This window comes from Chiloscyllium plagiosum, unplaced genomic scaffold, assembly GCF_037043375.1.
Source record: "Chiloscyllium plagiosum isolate Xiang-an unplaced genomic scaffold, Cpla_swu_hap1 HiC_scaffold_47, whole genome shotgun sequence".
Lineage (NCBI taxonomy): Eukaryota > Metazoa > Chordata > Chondrichthyes > Orectolobiformes > Hemiscylliidae > Chiloscyllium > Chiloscyllium plagiosum.
The window spans coordinates 5,704,735-5,721,790 of record NW_028270185.1 but is presented as its reverse complement, the minus strand read 5'-3'; the positions used below and the strand labels follow the sequence as shown (position 1 = coordinate 5,721,790).

The window sequence follows — 17,056 nt, the reverse complement described above, 5'->3', positions numbered from 1 at the left end:
CTAGAGACCCAGGTAATGTTCTAGGGATTTGGGTTCAAATCCTGCCATGGCAGATGGGGTAAAAATCTGAAATTAAGAGTCTACTAATGACCATGAATTATTTGTCCATTATCGGAAAAGCCCATCTGGTTCAGCAATGCCCCTTAGTGAAGGAAACTGCCATCCCTACCCAGATGTGACTCCAGACTCTCAGCAATGTGGTTGACTCGTATGGGCAATAAATACTGCCCTGGGCCACATCTTGTGAGTGAAAATCAAACTGCACTTTCAGACACGTGCAGAGCGGTGAGGATTGTTGAGTGTTGGTGATTCGAAGTTGGGAGCTACAAGGTGGTGGGGATGATGGTGTTGACGTGTTCTCTGTTCCTTTCTGCTGGCAGGCTGGGTGAGGATTTCTACCGCGAGGCCATCGAGCATTGCCGTAGCTACAATGCGCGGCTGTGCGCTGAGCGGAGCATGCGGCTGCCGTTCCTGGACTCCCAGACGGGCGTCGCCCAGAACAACTGCTACATCTGGATGGAGAAGACGCACCGGGGCCCAGGCACGTGTCTCACTAGGGATGGGTTTGCGAGGGTAGGGGGCGAGTGGAGAGCGCGCTGGGGTTTGTGATGGCCCGGAAGGCGGCCATTCGGCCCCTTGTGTCTGCACCAGCTCTTCGAATGAGCATCATTACCCAGTGCCAACCTCCTGCCTTTTCCCCATGCCCTATCCAAATAACCAGCCAGTACCCCTCTTGAAAGCCTCAACTGAACCTGCCTTCCCACATTTCCAGAAAGTCATATTCCAGACTCTATCTACTCGCTGAATGAAAAAAGGATTTTTCTTGCATATCCCCTTGCTTCTTTTGTACATCAGTTTAAACCTACGCCTTCTTATTCCTTTCGTGAGCGAGTTAGGGGCCAGGAGCAGTCCATTTGGCCCCTTGAACCTGCACTATCGCTAAGTAAGATCACGGCTGATGGCTGCAGTCTCCATAGAACCATAATACAACACAGAAGGGTGCCATTCAGTCTCTCTTGTCTATGCTGACCCAGAGACACCCAGATGCCCTTTTAAATCCCAGCTTCCTGCACATGCCTCTTGTCCCTGCAGCTTACAATCCACTTAAGATGAAGATCCAGGTACTTTTTAAACAGAGTTTAGGGTCTCTGTCTCCACTGCCAACTCAGGCAGCGACTTCCAGACCATCATTGCCCTCTGCGTGAAGAAGTTTTTTTCCCCCGAGTCCCCTCTAGTCTTTCTGCCACTGAACTTGAATCTGCGACCACCGGGTTTTGAGCTCTGTGCCTTGGGAAACAGATCTCAGCTCCAGTTCCCCCCCCCCCAGCTCCCCATCACCATCAATCCAAGTATCTATCAGCCTTGACATTATAATCTGAGAGTCATAAGTTCATTTGTTCAGGGAATGTGGGAATCATTGGTAAGGCTGGCATTTATTATCCATCCCTGACTGTCCCTTGAACTGTTCTCACTCTGAGACATCCCTATGGCCAGACCAGGTAAGAATTGCAGATTTCCCTCTCTAAAGGGACATATGTGAACCAGATGGGGATTTTGTTTTCACAACAAGGGGTGACCTTATAGAGGTTTACAAAATTATGAGGGGCATGATGGAGTAAATAGGCAAAGTCTTTTCCCTGGGGTCGGGGAGTCCAGAACTAGAGGGCATAGGTTTAGGGTGAGAGGGGAAAGATATAAAAGAGACCTACGGGGCAACTTTTTCACACAGAGGGTGGTACGTGTATGGAATGAGCTGCCAGAGGAAGTGGCGGAGGCTGGTACAATTTCAACATTTAAGAGGCATTTGGATGGGTATATGAATAGGAAGGGTTTGGAGGGATATGGGCCGGATGCTGGCAGGTGGGACTAGATTGAGTTGGGATATCTGGGTCAGCATGGACGGGTTGGACCGAAGGGTCTGTTTCCATGCTGTACATCTCTATGACTCTAATTGCTGATAGTTTTATAGTTATTATCGCTCAGATTAGTTTTCCGTTCCAGATTTTCCACAGTTATCTGAGCCCACATTCCCAGACCAATAACCCCTGCAATACTCATTCTGCGACATTACCGTTACGACACCACTTCCACCTCTGACAGTGACTACTGTCCAAGGGTATCACAACAGTTATAAGGTGCTTTGAGGATGTGAAAGGTACTAGAGAAATGCAAGACTTTCCTTTGCTCCTTGTCAACCCATCCACTTCAGACATAGGATTAGGATTAATATTAGGGTCAAAGGTTAAGGATAGGATTAGGGTCAAGGTTAAGGTTAAGGTTAGGGTTCGGGTTCGGGTTAGCCTATCCCTTGCCTCTCTTATCCTTTCAGCTTGAGGATTCTTTATAGAGCCCTGACCAGCTTCTAAGAAAAAGTGAGGACTGCAGATGCTGGAATTGAGAGCTTAGATCAGAGTGGTGCTGGAAAAGCACAGCAGGTCAAGCAGCATCCGAGGAGCAGGAAAAAAAAATCGACCTTTCGGGCAAAAGCCCTTCTTTGCTCGGAATGTCGATTTTCCTGTTCCTCGGATGCTGCCTGACCGGCTGTACGTTTCCAGCACCACTCTGATCTAGAATCTGATTTCTAGCATCTGCAGTCCTCACCTTTCCAGCACCACCCTGACCAGCTCCTGCTGATGGTTCTTGGGATTAGATTAGATTACATTACAGTGTGGAAACAGGCCCTTCAGCCCAACAAGTCCACACCGACCCGCCGAAGCGCAACCCACCCATACCCCAACTTTACCCCTTACCTAACACTACGGGCAATTTAACATGGCCAATTCACCCTGACCTGCACATCTTTGGACTGTGGGAGGAAACCGGAGCACCCGGAGGAAACCCACGCAGACACGGGACGAACATGCAAACTCCACACAGTCAGTCGCCTGAGGCGGGAATTGAACCCGGGTCTCAGGCGCTGTGAGGCAGCAGTGCTAACTACTGTGCCACCGTGCCACCCTGGGGTGTGTTCCAGTGTTGGAAGGTGTCGAGTAAATTCTAAGTTGTTGGTGCAATGTGTGGGGAACGATGAAAAAAGAAATGTGGAGCAGAGCAGTGGGATAGCAGGAAGGAATGTGCTGATCCTGTTCTTGGCCAGACACAGCTCCAGAACGTTGCATTATTCAAAATGTTTTCCTGCTTCTCTCACTGTTCTGCTTCTGGTCAGATATTCTTTCAGAGTCTTGATTCTATTTATAGCTTAACCTCTGCAGAATCTACCGAACCCCACCATGTTCCAGGGTTAACCTTCAGTCCCGCTGTCTTGTTTTACAGTGATGCAGAAATCAGGCAGTTAGAAAATTATATCGTGCAGCAGAACTGCGTCAAATTAACTCCTGCACCATCCGCTACAGTGCACTTACGTTTGATTGCCTGCCTCAGTTTCAGACCATTGCTCCTAAAAAACACTGAGGGGGAAAGCGACAACAACAAGACCTGTTTATATATATTTCACACAATGTATCAGCCAAACAGCCACCAATTGACATCCACTCACATCTGGAGATATTTGGGCAGGCAATTGATAGCTCAGAACCAGGGAGGGCTTTTATGAAGCATCTTAAAGGGGGGGGGATGGAATAGAGGGTGAGGATGAGGAAGAGAAAGAGAGAGAGAGAGAGAGAGGGGAAGAGAAGATGAGGAGGAGAGAGAGAGAGAGAGAGGGAAAGAGAAGGTGAGGAGGAGAGAGAGAGAGAGAGAGAGAGGGAAAGAGAAGGTGAGGAGGAGAGAGAGAGAGAGAGGGAAAGAGAAGGTGAGGAGGAGAGAGAGAGAGAGAGGGAAAGAGAGGGTGAGGAGGAGAGAGAGAGGGAAAGAGAGGGTGAGGAGGAGAGAGAGAGAGAGGGAAAGAGAGGGTGAGGAGGAGAGAGAGAGAGAGGGAAAGAGAAGATGAGGAGGAGAGAGAGAGAGGGAAAGAGAGGGTGAGGAGGAGAGCGAGAGAGGGAAAGAGAGGGTGAGGAGGAGAGAGAGAGAGGGAAAGAGGGTGAGGAGGAGAGAGAGAGAGGGAAAGAGGGAGTGAGGAGGAGAGAGAGAGAGGGAAAGAGAGAGTGAGGAGGAGAGAGAGAGAGAGGGAAAGAGAGGGTGAGGAGGAGAGAGAGAGTTTGGGTCCCCGACAGTTAAAGGCATGGTTGCCAATGGTGGAGTGCTTTAAATTGGGGATTGTAGAGACTGGAATTGGAGGTGCACAGAGTTTTCGGAGAATGTTACAGAAGAGGTGGGTGGAACGCAGGGACAGGAATTTGATATTTAGAGCTTTGCCAGATCAGGGGCTGATGTTGCTCAGTCAGCAGGGTTGATCTGAGAATGGATGTGACTCCCAGTGAGGTGGCAAAGTTGTCACAATGATACAAGCCTATTGTTCCTTGGCTAACCAATTTAATCCTGATTTGGAGATGCCGGTGTTGGACTGGGGTGTACAAAGTTAAAAATCACACAACACCAGGTTATAGTCCAACAGGTTTAATTGGAAGCATTAGCTTTCGGAGCGACGCTGATGAAGGAGCGTCGCTCCGAAAGTTAGTGTGCTTCCAATTAAACCAATTTAATCCTGTTTTACTGCTAACATACCGATCCCCAGGTCGGGGGATTTCTGCAATTGATCTGATTGTGAGTGAATTCTAGACTCCCACTGTCCTCTGGGTGATAAAGCTTTTCATCAAATCCCCTGAAAGCCTCCTGCCTTTCACCTTAACCTGATGCCTCCTTGTTATTAACTCTTAAACTCGGGGAGTAGCTGCTTCTTATCCATTCTGCCCATGCCCCTCATCATCTTATACCCTCTATCTAGTCCCCCTCAGCCCTTCTCTGCAAAAGAAACCTGAGCTTATCCAGCCTCTCTTCATCCCTAAACTGCTCCATCCCAGGCAACAATCTGGTGAACCTCCTCTGCACCCTCTCCAGTGAGCATAAGATGTGATGGCTATTCAGCCCCTCCACCTTTCAATGAGATCCTAGCTGAGCGTGGCAATTAAAGAGAGGGCCTTTCGATATGAAGGGAGAACAAAGCACTCGATGATAAAATAATCTGTAGAAGTAAGAGGAAAACAGAACTAGGTAGGAAGAAACTGCGAGGAGAAAGTGAGGTCTGCAGATGCTGGAGATCAAAGTTGAAACTTTATTGCTGGAACAGCACAGCAGGTCAGGCAGCATCCAGGGAACAGGAGATTCGACGTTTCGGGCACAGGCCTGAAGAAGGGCCTGTGCCCGAAACGTCGAATCTCCTGTTCCCTGGATGCTGCCTGACCTGCTGTGCTGTTCCAGCAATAAAGTTTCAACAAGGAAGAAACTGCACAATGTTTTCGCCACTGTCAGCTGTCACTAAACCTTTTGTTTCAGAATGTGTGATACCTTCTTTTGCAGGACAGAGGGATTGTTAGTGGGTGTCATGAGGTATTTTGAGAATGTGCCTTCATAGCCAAATAGCCGATCTGCACTGTGTTACATCTAATTAACTCCATATTACCTGCTTTTAGCCTGTATCTTTGATACCTTTGCTTAACAAAAAAATGTATCTATCTTAGATTGAAAATGAACAGTTACATTCTTTGTATCGTGCAGTGACTTTATACTTAAGTTTCTGTTAATACAAAAATAAATTGGGTTTTTGAGACTTTTAGCTATCACAGGGGCTGGTGTGCAGTATACCCCCACAACCAACCCTGCCCCCAACACTATTATGATTTAGTTCTTCCATTTTTTTTTCTTATTTTTAATTGTAATTTTATTTTGTTGTTTGTTTAATTAGTTAATTCGGTGATTTGTCTTTAAAGAAAAAGAACTGAGTTCTTAAGGTTTTCAGAGAGAGAGGTGGGCACCCTGGGGAACCAGGAGGACATTACATGCTCCATCAATTCCATGTTGATTCGGTTTCTCCCTTATTTGATTTTGTTGTTTGACCCGGGTGGACAGTGTTTGTTGGTTGATAATTGGACAATTTGGTTGCGTTATTAAAATAATATAAAAATACAAAGAGCTGGGTTCTTTCCCAGTGGAGCTTTTGCTTCTGGACAGAGAGAAAGGATCGACAAAAGAAAGGTGGTAGCTGGTGTTTGTACCCAACAACAGACTTACCATAAAACTGTCGCAAATCTCCGAATGGCTTTTGCTGTTTAACTCAACATGCGAGTAACAGTCTATTAACCAATCCACACACTGGGTTTAATCAACTCCCAGTGCTCACTCCCCTGCTCATTACATAACCACATAAGCCCTCTTGCCCCTCACTCTCCCAGGCCACCTCTGGTCAGATTTCAGGCCATATGCTTAACAGAGTTTTAGTCAGTATCAGTGAGTACTCCCCTCCTGCAGTATCGGTGAGTACACCCATCCTGCATTTTTGGTGAGTACTCCCCTGCTGCAGTATCAGTGAGTACTCCCCTGCTGCAGTATCAGTGAGTACTCCCCCGCTGCAGTATCAGTGAGTACTCCCCTTCTGCAGTATCAGTGAGTACTCCCCTCCTGCAGTATCAGTGAGTACTCCCTTCCTGCAGTATCAGTGAGTACTCCCCTCCTGCAGTATCAGTGAGTACTCCCCTCCTGCAGTATCAGTGAGTACTCCCCTGCTGCAGTATCAGTAAGTACTCCCCTGCTGCAGTATCGGTGAGTACTCCCTTGCTGCAGTATCGGTGAGTACTTCCTTGCTGCAGTATCGGTGAGTACTCCCTTGCTGCGGTATCGGTGAGTACTCCCCTCCTGCAGTATCGGTGAGTACTCCCCTCCTACAGTATCGGTGAGTGCTCCCCTCCTGCAGTATCAGTGAGTACTCCCCTCGTGCGGTATCGGTGAGTCCTCCCCTCGTGCGGTATCGGTGAGTCCTCCCCTCGTGCGGTATCGGTGAGTCCTCCCCTCGTGCGGTATCGGTGAGTCCTCCCCTCGTGCGGTATCGGTGAGTCCTCCCCTCGTGCGGTATCGGTGAGTCCTCCCCTCGTGCGGTATCGGTGAGTCCTCCCCTCGTGCGGTATCGGTGAGTCCTCCCCTCGTGCGGTATCGGTGAGTCCTCCCCTCGTGCGGTATCGGTGAGTCCTCCCCTCGTGCGGTATCGGTGAGTCCTCCCCTCGTGCGGTATCGGTGAGTCCTCCCCTCGTGCGATATCGGTGAGTCCTCCCCTCGTGCGGTATCGGTGAGTCCTCCCCTCGTGCGATATCGGTGAGTCCTCCCCTCGTGCGGTATCGGTGAGTCCTCCCCTCGTGCGGTATCAGTGAGTACTCCCCTCGTGCGGTATCGGTGAGTCCTCCCCTCGTGCGATATCGGTGAGTCCTCCCCTCGTGCAGTAGCAGTGAGTCCTCCCCTCGTGCGATATCGGTGAGTCCTCCCCTCGTGCAGTAGCAGTGAGTGTTCCCCTCGTGCAGTACCAGTGAGTACTCCCCTCGTGCAGTATCAGTGAGTACTCCCCTCGGCCAGTATCAGTGAGTACTCCCCTCGGCCAGTATCAGTGAGTACTCCCCTCGTGCAGTATCAGTGAGTACTCCCCTCGTGCAATATCAGTGAGTACTCCCCTCGTGCAATATCAGTGAGTACTCCCCTCGTGCAGTATCAGTGAGTACTCCCCTCGTGCAATATCAGTGAGTACTCCCCTCGTGCAGTATCAGTGAGTACTCCCCTCGTGCAATATCAGTGAGTACTCCCCACGTGCAGTATCAGTGAGTACTCCCCACGTGCAGTATCAGTGAGTACTCCCCTCGTGCAGTATCAGTGAGTACTCCCCTCGTGCAGTATCAGTGAGTACTCCCCTCGAGCAGTATCAGTGAGTACTCCCCTCGTGCAGTATCAGTGAGTACTCCCCTCGTGCAGTATCAGTGAGTACTCCCCTCGTGCAATATCAGTGAGTACTCCCCTCGAGCAGTATCAGTGAGTACTCCCCTCGTGCAGTATCAGTGAGTACTCCCCTCGTGCAGTATCAGTGAGTACTCCCCTCGTGCAATATCAGTGAGTACTCCCCTCGTGCAGTATCAGTGAGTACTCCCCTCGTGCAATATCAGTGAGTACTCCCCTCGTGCAGTATCAGTGAGGATCCTGCCTGCCGTGGACTGGAAGTGCAACCTTCCTTTGTGTGAAGAGACAAATATAGAGCACTCTGAAAGTCTGGAGAAATAAATTTAGCTTTATTCCTTTAACTGTGACTGTGATCCTGACTAAGTCCTCCCACTACTGTCCTCTCTTTCTCTAATTCACCCCCTTCGCCTGTCCCTGTTCTTTCAACTTAATTCAGATTGAACAGTTTGGGGTTTATACTCTCTGGAGTTTGGTAGAATGAGAGGGGATCTAATTGAGGGACGGAAGATACTAAAGGGGATTAACAGAGTAGACATAGTGTTTTTCTCGTCATATGGGGTATTCTAGAACGAGAGGTCATTTCTAAATGCAGGCAGTGAGTACTGCAGGGAGCTGTGCTTGGACACTGGCTCGTCACTATTTCTATATATAAACAATAGAACAAAATGTAATATCTCGAAGTGTGCAGACGACACAAAGCTGGGCGGGAGGGTGAGCTGTGAGGAGCATGCAGGGATGATTAGGACAAGTTGAGAGAGTGGGCAGATGCATGTCATTTAAAGAAAATGTGGATAAATGTGAGATTATTCAATTTGGTAACAAAAAACGGGAAGGCCGTTTATTACCTGAATGGTGAAAGATGGACAAAAAAAATTGCAATTAGTTCTGGTATGCTTGTACACCAGCCGCTGCTGAGGTGCAGCAGACAGTGCAGAAGGTAAATGATATATTGGCCTTTATAGTGAGAGGGTTGTCTTACTGCAGTTGTACAGAGCCTTGGTGAGGCCACCCCTGGGGTACTGTGTGCAGTTTTGTTCTCCTTACCTGAGGAAGGCTGTTCTGATGATGGAGGGACTGGATGGCAGGACTGACGTATAAATCAGGACTATATTCATTGGAGTTTAGAAAAATAAATGGAGAAATTTGATAGAAACCTAACCAATTCCAACCAATTCCAATAGGACTAAACAGGTAAATGCAGGAATGACCCTCCCGATGACCGTGGAATCCAGAACCAGGGGGTCGTAGTCTTAAGGATACAGGGCAGGTCATTTAGGACCAAGATGAGGAGAAATGTCTTCACCCAGAGATTGGAGAGCCTATGGACTTCTTGGCCACAGAAAGCAGTTAAGGCTAAAACATTGAATGTTTTCAAGGAGGAGTGAGACATTGCTCTGAGGGCTAAGGTGATTAAAGAGTATGGGGAGAAAGATGGAACAGGGGATGAGCTGGATGATCGGCTGCTGTCACGTTGAATGGCGGAGCAGGCTCAAAGCGCCTCTGTTTCCTGATGTTTCTTCTTGCTCACCTTTTCGTGTGCACCTTTTCGTGCCTGTTCATACTTCTGTCCATTCTGAAATATCTAACATTTAATTGGTTTGTTTGCTTGGTTTCTGTAGGATTGGCCCCAGGACAGTTATACACCTACCCAGCTCGATGCTGGAGGAAGAAGAGACGTCTAAATATCCTGGAAGACCCAAGACTAAGACCCTGTGAAATTAAACTTGGTAAGAGAGCGAGGTTTTATTCTTTTCTTGTTGTTCAATCCGTTCCCGAATTTAAGCTGAGTGTGGGGAATGATTCGACCGAATATATTTGCTTGTGAGCATTTATTGTTTTTTTTCTCTTGCCATCAGACATGGAACCAATTAGTGAGCTTTCAATCAGGCTTCCATTAGGCCTGAGCCAGTTGCTAGGAAACACCTCTGGCCTAGTGAGATTTTTGCTACACATGTCATCAAATAATCACACATAGACTTCGCTTGTAAAATAATGTCATTATATTAAGAATCTTGTGGGGGAGGGGGGGGGTGGAAAACCATGTTGCCATGATTTTTGGCGACGTGTTTTTGTCTGTGCTTACCGTTGTAAATTGCTGTGGCAACAGTCATAATGTAATTACAGCCATTATATTTTCGGAAGCTTTTCAAGCCTGTTAACCTCTGAGAATGTTTGAAGCTGACACAAACATTCAGATAGGTTCAGTGATGGAGCAAAGATATGGCAAATCAAGTATAACTTGGGAAATTGTCCTCTTTGGCAGGAATAATAAGAAAATAAGCTTATTGGGTAAAGGTGATAGATTGGAGAGCTTTGAAGTGCAGGGGGATCTGGGTGTTCTAGCGCATTGTTTGCAAAAGGTTAGTCTGCAGGAAGTAATTAGGGAAGTAAGACAGGAAGTAAGACAGGAAGACAGGAAGTAATTAGGGAATTAGGGAATTTCAATGGAAGATTATCATTTATTGCAAAGGGAATTGAAAATTAGGAGGTTATACTCCAGTTATGCAAAGCACTGGTGAGACTACAGCTGGAGTAATGTCTACAGTACTGATCACCTTACTAAGGAAGGATTTAAATGCTTAGAGAAGATCGGATTAGGTCTACCAAACTAATAGCTGAAATGACAGTATCTGTACTGTAATATGTGAAAAGGTTAGACAGACGTGGCTTGATCCACTGGAGTTTAGAAAACCAAGAGGTGACTTGATTGAAACATACAAAATCGTGAGGGAGTTGACATGATGGATGTGGAGAGGATGTTTCCTCTTGTAGGTGAGTCTACAACTGGGGGTCAATGTTTCAAAATTAGGAGTCACTCATTTATGGAGTCATAGAGCCATAGAGATGTACAGCATGGAAACAGACCCTTCGATCCAACCCGTCCATGCTGACCCAGATATCCCAACCCAATCTAGTCCCACCTGCCAGCACCTGGCCCATATCCCTCCAAACCCTTCCTATTCATATACCTTTTAAATGTTGTAATTGTACCAGCCTCCACCACTTCCTCTGGCAGCTTAATCCATACCCGTACCACCCTCTGAGTTAAAACGTTGCCCCTTAGGTCTCTTTTATATCTTTCCCCTCTCACCCAAAACCTTTGCCCCCTAGTTCTGGACTCCCCCACCGTAGGGAAAAGACTTTGCCTATTTACCCTATCCATGCCCCTCATAATTTTGTAAACCTCTATAAGGTCACCCCTCAGCCTCCGACACTCCAGGGAAAACAGCCCCAGCCTGAGACTTGATTGAAACATACAAAATCATGAGGGGAATTGACATGATGGATGTGGAGACTTTGTTTCCTCTTGTGGGAGAGTCTACAACTGGGGGTCAATGTTTCAAAATCAGGAGTCACTCATTTAAGACAGAGATGAGGTGAATTTTTTTTCGCTCAAGGGGTGATGAGGTTTGGAACTCTGTTCCTGAGAAGGGGAAGCAGAGTCCTTGAATATTTTTAAGGCAGAGGTAGAGACATTCTTGTTAAGTAAGGGGTGAAAGGAGGTGGGTGTTAGGCAGAAATGTGGATTTGAGATTACAATCAGATGTGGTAATGAATGACGGAGCAAGCTCACGGTGCTGAATAGACAACCCCAGTCCCTAACTTGAAAGCTGTCATGTTGTGTCTATATAAGAAAAGTCAAAAGGTTGTGACCAGTTTCCTTGCACACCTAATGTCCACCATGTGTGAGCGGTCCAGTGTGCTAATCTGTATGGCAAAGCCTTTGGATCATTCAAGGTGGAGTAGTATCACTGGCTAAGAACACCAGATTAATGCTCTGAGGTCATGGGTTCAAATCCCTCAACAGTAGATGGTGAAATTTGAATTCAATTTTTTAAAATCTGGGAGTAAAAACTAATCTAATAATGACCATTCAGTCAGTCATAGTAAAATCCCATCAGGGTCACTATTACCCTTTAGGGAAGGAATCTGCCATCCTTACTGTGTCCGGCCTACACGTGATTCCAAACCCACAGCAATGCGGTTGACCATTAACTGTGCTCAGAAATGGCCAATTGGAGAGCCATTCAGTTCATGGACATCCAGGGATGAATAACAAATGCTGACCTTGCCAGGATCATCCACATTACAGGCTAGCTGAACATGTGGAGTCAGGGGCACCCTTCCCTAGGGATTGAGTATCTGTAAGGGTTGTTGTTGAGGGTTAAATCTAAAATATTATTTCTGATATTTGTAGTAAGACAGTTTCAAATAATTCTTGTGGTGGAACACAGTTTGTGTTGTCATCTTTTGTGTAATAAGCATTTTATGGTATTTTTATATGACCAGTGCAGTAAACAAATAGCAGAAAAAGACACGCAATCCATTGAGCTAGGTCTCACTCTGGGATCTGATCTGTCCAGTATGACTATCAGCTGAGATCAAAACAGGGACAAGGCATGAGAACAGGGATTGGGGTGGAGGGAGAGGGGGCAAAGACTTTTGGGGAGCATAAAGACCAACATTGACAGTTGGGTTGAATGGCGTGTTGAGTCAGAGTTGTACAGCATGAAAACACACTGTTTGGTCAAACTGGTCTATACTGACTAGTTTTCCCAAACTACACTGGTCCCACTTGCTTGTATTTGGCCCATATCCCTCTAATCCTTTCCTATTCATATTCCTGTCCAAATGTCTTTTAAGTGGTAATTGGACTCACCCCACGTACATACCACCCTCTCTGTGAAAAAGTTGTCCTTCAGGTCTCTCTTAAATCTTTCTCCCCTTAGCTTAAAATTATGCCCTCTAGTTTCAAACTCCCGTACCCCTCCAGTCCTGATAACTTCCTTGTAAATCTTTTCTGAATGCTTTCCAAGTTAATAATATCCTTCCTATAGTAGGGCAACCAGAACTGTACACAGTACTGCAAAACTGGTCTCACCAACATCCTCTACAACCTCAACATGACATCCTAATCCCTACACTCAATGGTCTGACTAATGAAAGCAAACGCACTAAAAGCCTTCTTAACTACTCTATCTACCTGTGGCGCAATTTTTAAGGAACTATGTACCTGAACCCCTGGGTCTCTCTGTTTGACAACATTCCCCAGAGCCCTACTTAAATGTGATATGGAACATGCTCTGTGTCTTTTAAGATCCTCCAGCAGTTACACCAACATTAACAAGAGTCAAGTGGTTTAGCAAAATCGTTGCCAAATCCATTTGATTGATGAGACATCTAATCTTCCGATCAGTGTTTTACTCACTAATTGATCGGCTGTGGAAATCCAGCGACTTGTCAGAATTGTGTGCATGTCACCTCTTTAAGAGTCACTGATTGGCCGTGATGAATTTCTCTCCTATCCCCTGGGATCTGACTAATAGCCCATCGACCATTTAATTAACAGGCAGTGAATTAGCAGCTCATCCTCTCTGACTGATGGTGAGTTGGAAGGTCGTCACCAGTTAAAGGTGAAGGTGGACAAGGGCTGACCCTTTCTGGGGAGCTGTCTGCTCAATAACACGGCTTCTGGCTGGAAAATTCATGAATGGAAATTCACACCCCCACCTCCTGTTTACCCTTTCTCCTGCCCCCATCGCCATGCCAGCCCCACTTTGTCTTAGAGTCATACAGCACAGAAGCAGACCTTTCGATTCAACTGCTCCATGCCGACTAAGTTTCCCAAGCTAAATTAGTCCCATTATCCTCTAAACCTTTTCTATTCATTTACCTATCCAAATGTTTCTCAAATGTTGTAACTGTACCCGACTCTATCACTTCCTTTGACAGTTCATTCCACAGGAGAAAATGAGGTCTGCAGATGCTGCGCTCCCTACCTTTATCTTAGCCTGCTGGACAAACTTTCCTCATTCCTGAAGAAGGGCTTATGCCCGAAACGTCGATTCTCCTGTTCCCTGGATGCTGCCTGACCTGCTGCGCTTTTCCAGCAACACATTTTCAGTTCATTCCACATACAAACCACCCTCTGTGTGGTAAAAGTTGCCCTGCAAGTCCTTTTTGAAATCTTTCTCCTCTCACCTTAAAATAATGCCCTCTCATTTTGAACTCCCAAACCCTAGCGATAAGACCTCTGCTATTCACCTTACCTATGCCCCTCATGATTTTATAAGCCTCGATAAGGCTTCTCTTAAAGATTTCACATCCACAGACCCACTCACCGTCTTACCTCGAAGGACTATTCTCCATCGGAAATTTTCAAAATTCAGGCATGGGATTGGGTGAGCATTTATTGCCTGTCCCTATTTGCCCTTGGGAAGGAGCATGAGGTTGCCCTTCAGCCCCTCAGGGAGAAAATGAGGACTGCAGACCCTGTAGATCAGAGCTGAAAATGTGTTGCTGGAAAAGCGCAGCAGGTCAGGCAGCATCCAAGGAACAGGAGAATCGACATTTCGGGCATAAGCCCTTCTTCAGGAGGAATCCTGAAGAAGGGCTTATGCCCGAAACGTCGATTCTCCTGTTCCTTGGATGCTGCCTGACCTGCTGCGCTTCAGCCCCTCGGGCCTGCTCTCCCATTCTAGACTGCAACGAGGAGGAATTTCTTCTCTCAGAGGGAGGGGAATCTCTCGAATTCTCTACACCATGGATGCTCACTCATTGAGTATGTAACACAGAGCATGAGGTTGCCCTTCAGCCCCTCAGGCCTGCTCTCCCATTCCACTAGATCAGGGCTGTTCATCTGCTTCAACTCCATTTTCCTGCACACTATCCCTTGATATTTTTCATATTTAGAAACATATCAATTTCTGTGTTACATACTCCATGAGTGAGCTTCCATGGTGTAGAGAATTCCAGCGATTCCCCTCCCTCTGAGAGAAGACATTCCTCCTCATTGCAGTCTAAAATGGTCAACTCCTTGTCCTGAGACTGTTTTCCCAGTTCTAGATGCCCACGCACACACCCAGGAGAAGAATCCTTCTGCATTAACCCTGTCAAGCAGCACGGTGGCTCAGTGGTTAGCACTGCTGCTTCACAGCACAGAGACCCGGGTTCGATTCCAGCCTCGGGTGAGTGTCTGTGTATTTTCTTCCCGTGTCTGTGTGGGTTGCCTCCCGGTGCTCTGGTTTCCTCCAACAGTCCAAAGATAAGCAGACGAGGTGGATTAGCCCTGGGAACTGCAGGGTTACAGGGATGGGGTGAGTCTGGCTAGGATGCTGTTCGGTGAGTTGGTGTGGACTTGATGGGCTGAATGGCCTGCTCCCACACTGTAGTGATTCTATGAAGCCTAACTCATGTACCAGCATCAACAGAGTGTTGCACAGGCTCTTTGACTGTGGCACCTTATCCTTTCTGCCTTAGAATGTGACAAACTCAGATCATTGTAGCAAGAATTACCAGGACGTTTCTCCCACAACCCTCCATCACTCCTTCAGAATCACAAAGCCCATAGCTCTGTGTGTCAGTCACAGCCCAGGCCTGGCCGTTGACTCTACTGTCTCTATGTCCATCTCACTGCTTCCATATCAATCCCTGTCTGTGTCTGTTCCTCCTCCAGCCCTCCCATCCTGTGCTGCTCTAATCCCTACCTTGGTGATTGCACCCGCTCCACCATCAGAAATGTGTTAGTGGGACTGTGGCAACTTTACCTTTAACTATCTCATTAGACAGAGAGAGGCAGCTGGTGCTGGTTTTAACTTGAGGGTCACCACGCCTCAGGCGAGGGGAGAGGTTGAGATGGAGACTCCTTCATGGTGATCTCAGCCGGTGCGGGAATTGAACCCACACCATTGGTGTCACTCTGCTTCACAAACCAGCCGTCCACTTAACTGAGCTCACTGGTTCCTGCTGAGAGAAATGACAGGCAGGCTAACCCACCGTCCCAGTGACTGTGCGTCCCCCCCAGCCCTGGGTTGCTGGAGCCTGTGATTACGACATCGGTCTGCACTTTGTACCCACTCAGTAAGTACATTTGCATAGCCACCAAGCTCTCCGGTGCCATCTCCCTTCTGGCGAGCTGCCAACATTACTCCCCCATCCCCCAAGCAGATTCAGTGGCAACCAGCCCTTCACCCCCATCCACCACTCAGCCTCACTTTGATGTGCTTTCCCCATGCCCAAGAATCCCTAAATTCTGTCAGCTGGTTGGTCGCCCTGATGATGGGTCGGGCTTGGTGGAGGTTCTGGGGGCTTTCTCTTTCATTTGTTCAGTGGGCTGTGGACATCACTGGCAAGTCCAACTTTTGTCACCTCTCCCTAGCAACCGAATCGCCACTTCAGAGTTAACCCTATTGCTGTGACCTGGAGTCGTGTGTAGGCCAGACTGAGTGAAGATGGTAGATTTCCCTCCATGAAGGAAATTAGTGAACCAGACGGCGCTTTTAACGCCAATCGCTGATAGTTTCATGGTCACCATCATCAAGACTAGCCTTCAATTCCAAAAAATGTTTAATAAATTGAATTTAAATTCCCGCAGCTGCTGTGGTTGGATTGGAACTCATGTCTCCAGAGAATTAGAGTCAGTAATAAGGGAGCACAATTGTAAAGTGGAAGCCAGGAGGTTTAGAGGGGTTTCGAGGAAGAATGTTCTCACCCCGAGGGTGGTGGGGGTCTGGAATGCACTGCCTGGGAGGGGCAGCACTCTGAAAACTTGTGTTTTCAAATAAACCTGTTGGTCTATAACCTGATGTCATGTGACTTTCAACCTTGTTCACCCCAGTCCAACGTTGTGGCAACCTTTAAAAGATATTTAGTTGTGCATCACATTCAAGGCTACAGGCCGAGTGTGGGAAAGTGAGACGATAGGTAGTTTGGCAGTACAGACTTGATGGGCTGAAGGGCCTCTGGTATGATCTTATAATCAGTCCAGGCCTCTAGATTACTAGCCCAGTGACAGTATCGTAACTTCCTCTTTTCCTAAATGTTGCATAATTGAAAGGGGGCCCACCTTGTTTCCGTGGTGATTTCTATGGTAAGTCCCAACCATAGGGAGGTTAGGACCAGGTCATCAGCATAGTGACCAAATGCTGCTGTCTCTTGCATGTCTCTGCTCAGATACTGAGGTGGCTCTGAAGAAGGAAGGCCTGCTTCCTGAGGGTCCGGCCTTGGAAGCCCTGCTGTGTGCGGATACGGCAGAGAAGAAAGCGGAACCAAAAGACGAGGAGAGCATCAGTGAGTGCCAGGTAGGGGCAAACGAGGTAAAGTCACTATAGTCCCAGAGGATCATTCTCTTATTAGACAGAGACGACTGGTGGTGGCTTTAACCTGAAGGTCACCACAGTTCAGGTGAAGGAGAGACCTTTATGGTATCTTCAGCCGGTTTGGGAATTGAACCTATACCATTGGCATCTCTCAGCACCTCCAACCAGCTGCGGAAATGGGGCAGGCGATG

At 47.5% G+C, this 17,056-nt stretch overlaps 1 protein-coding gene across 3 annotated transcripts in view; it reads left to right on the top strand.

Moving 5' to 3' along the window:
* The first annotated feature begins 366 nt into the window (after nucleotides 1-366).
* dpf1 (double PHD fingers 1) overlaps nucleotides 367-17,056 on the top strand; it is a 63,931-nt gene continuing 47,241 nt past the window's right edge. For 2 of the 3 annotated variants that reach the window (XM_087984066.1, XM_087984067.1), the window contains exons 1-3: nucleotides 385-541; nucleotides 9,387-9,494; nucleotides 16,720-16,847. In XM_087984066.1, the coding sequence (XP_087840192.1) occupies nucleotides 457-541; nucleotides 9,387-9,494; nucleotides 16,720-16,847 (321 nt within the window). In that variant the 5' untranslated portion in view covers nucleotides 385-456. Of the gene's footprint in view, nucleotides 542-9,386; nucleotides 9,495-16,719; nucleotides 16,848-17,056 lie in introns of all 3 variants that reach the window. The other variant, XM_087984068.1, reaches the window with a different exon arrangement.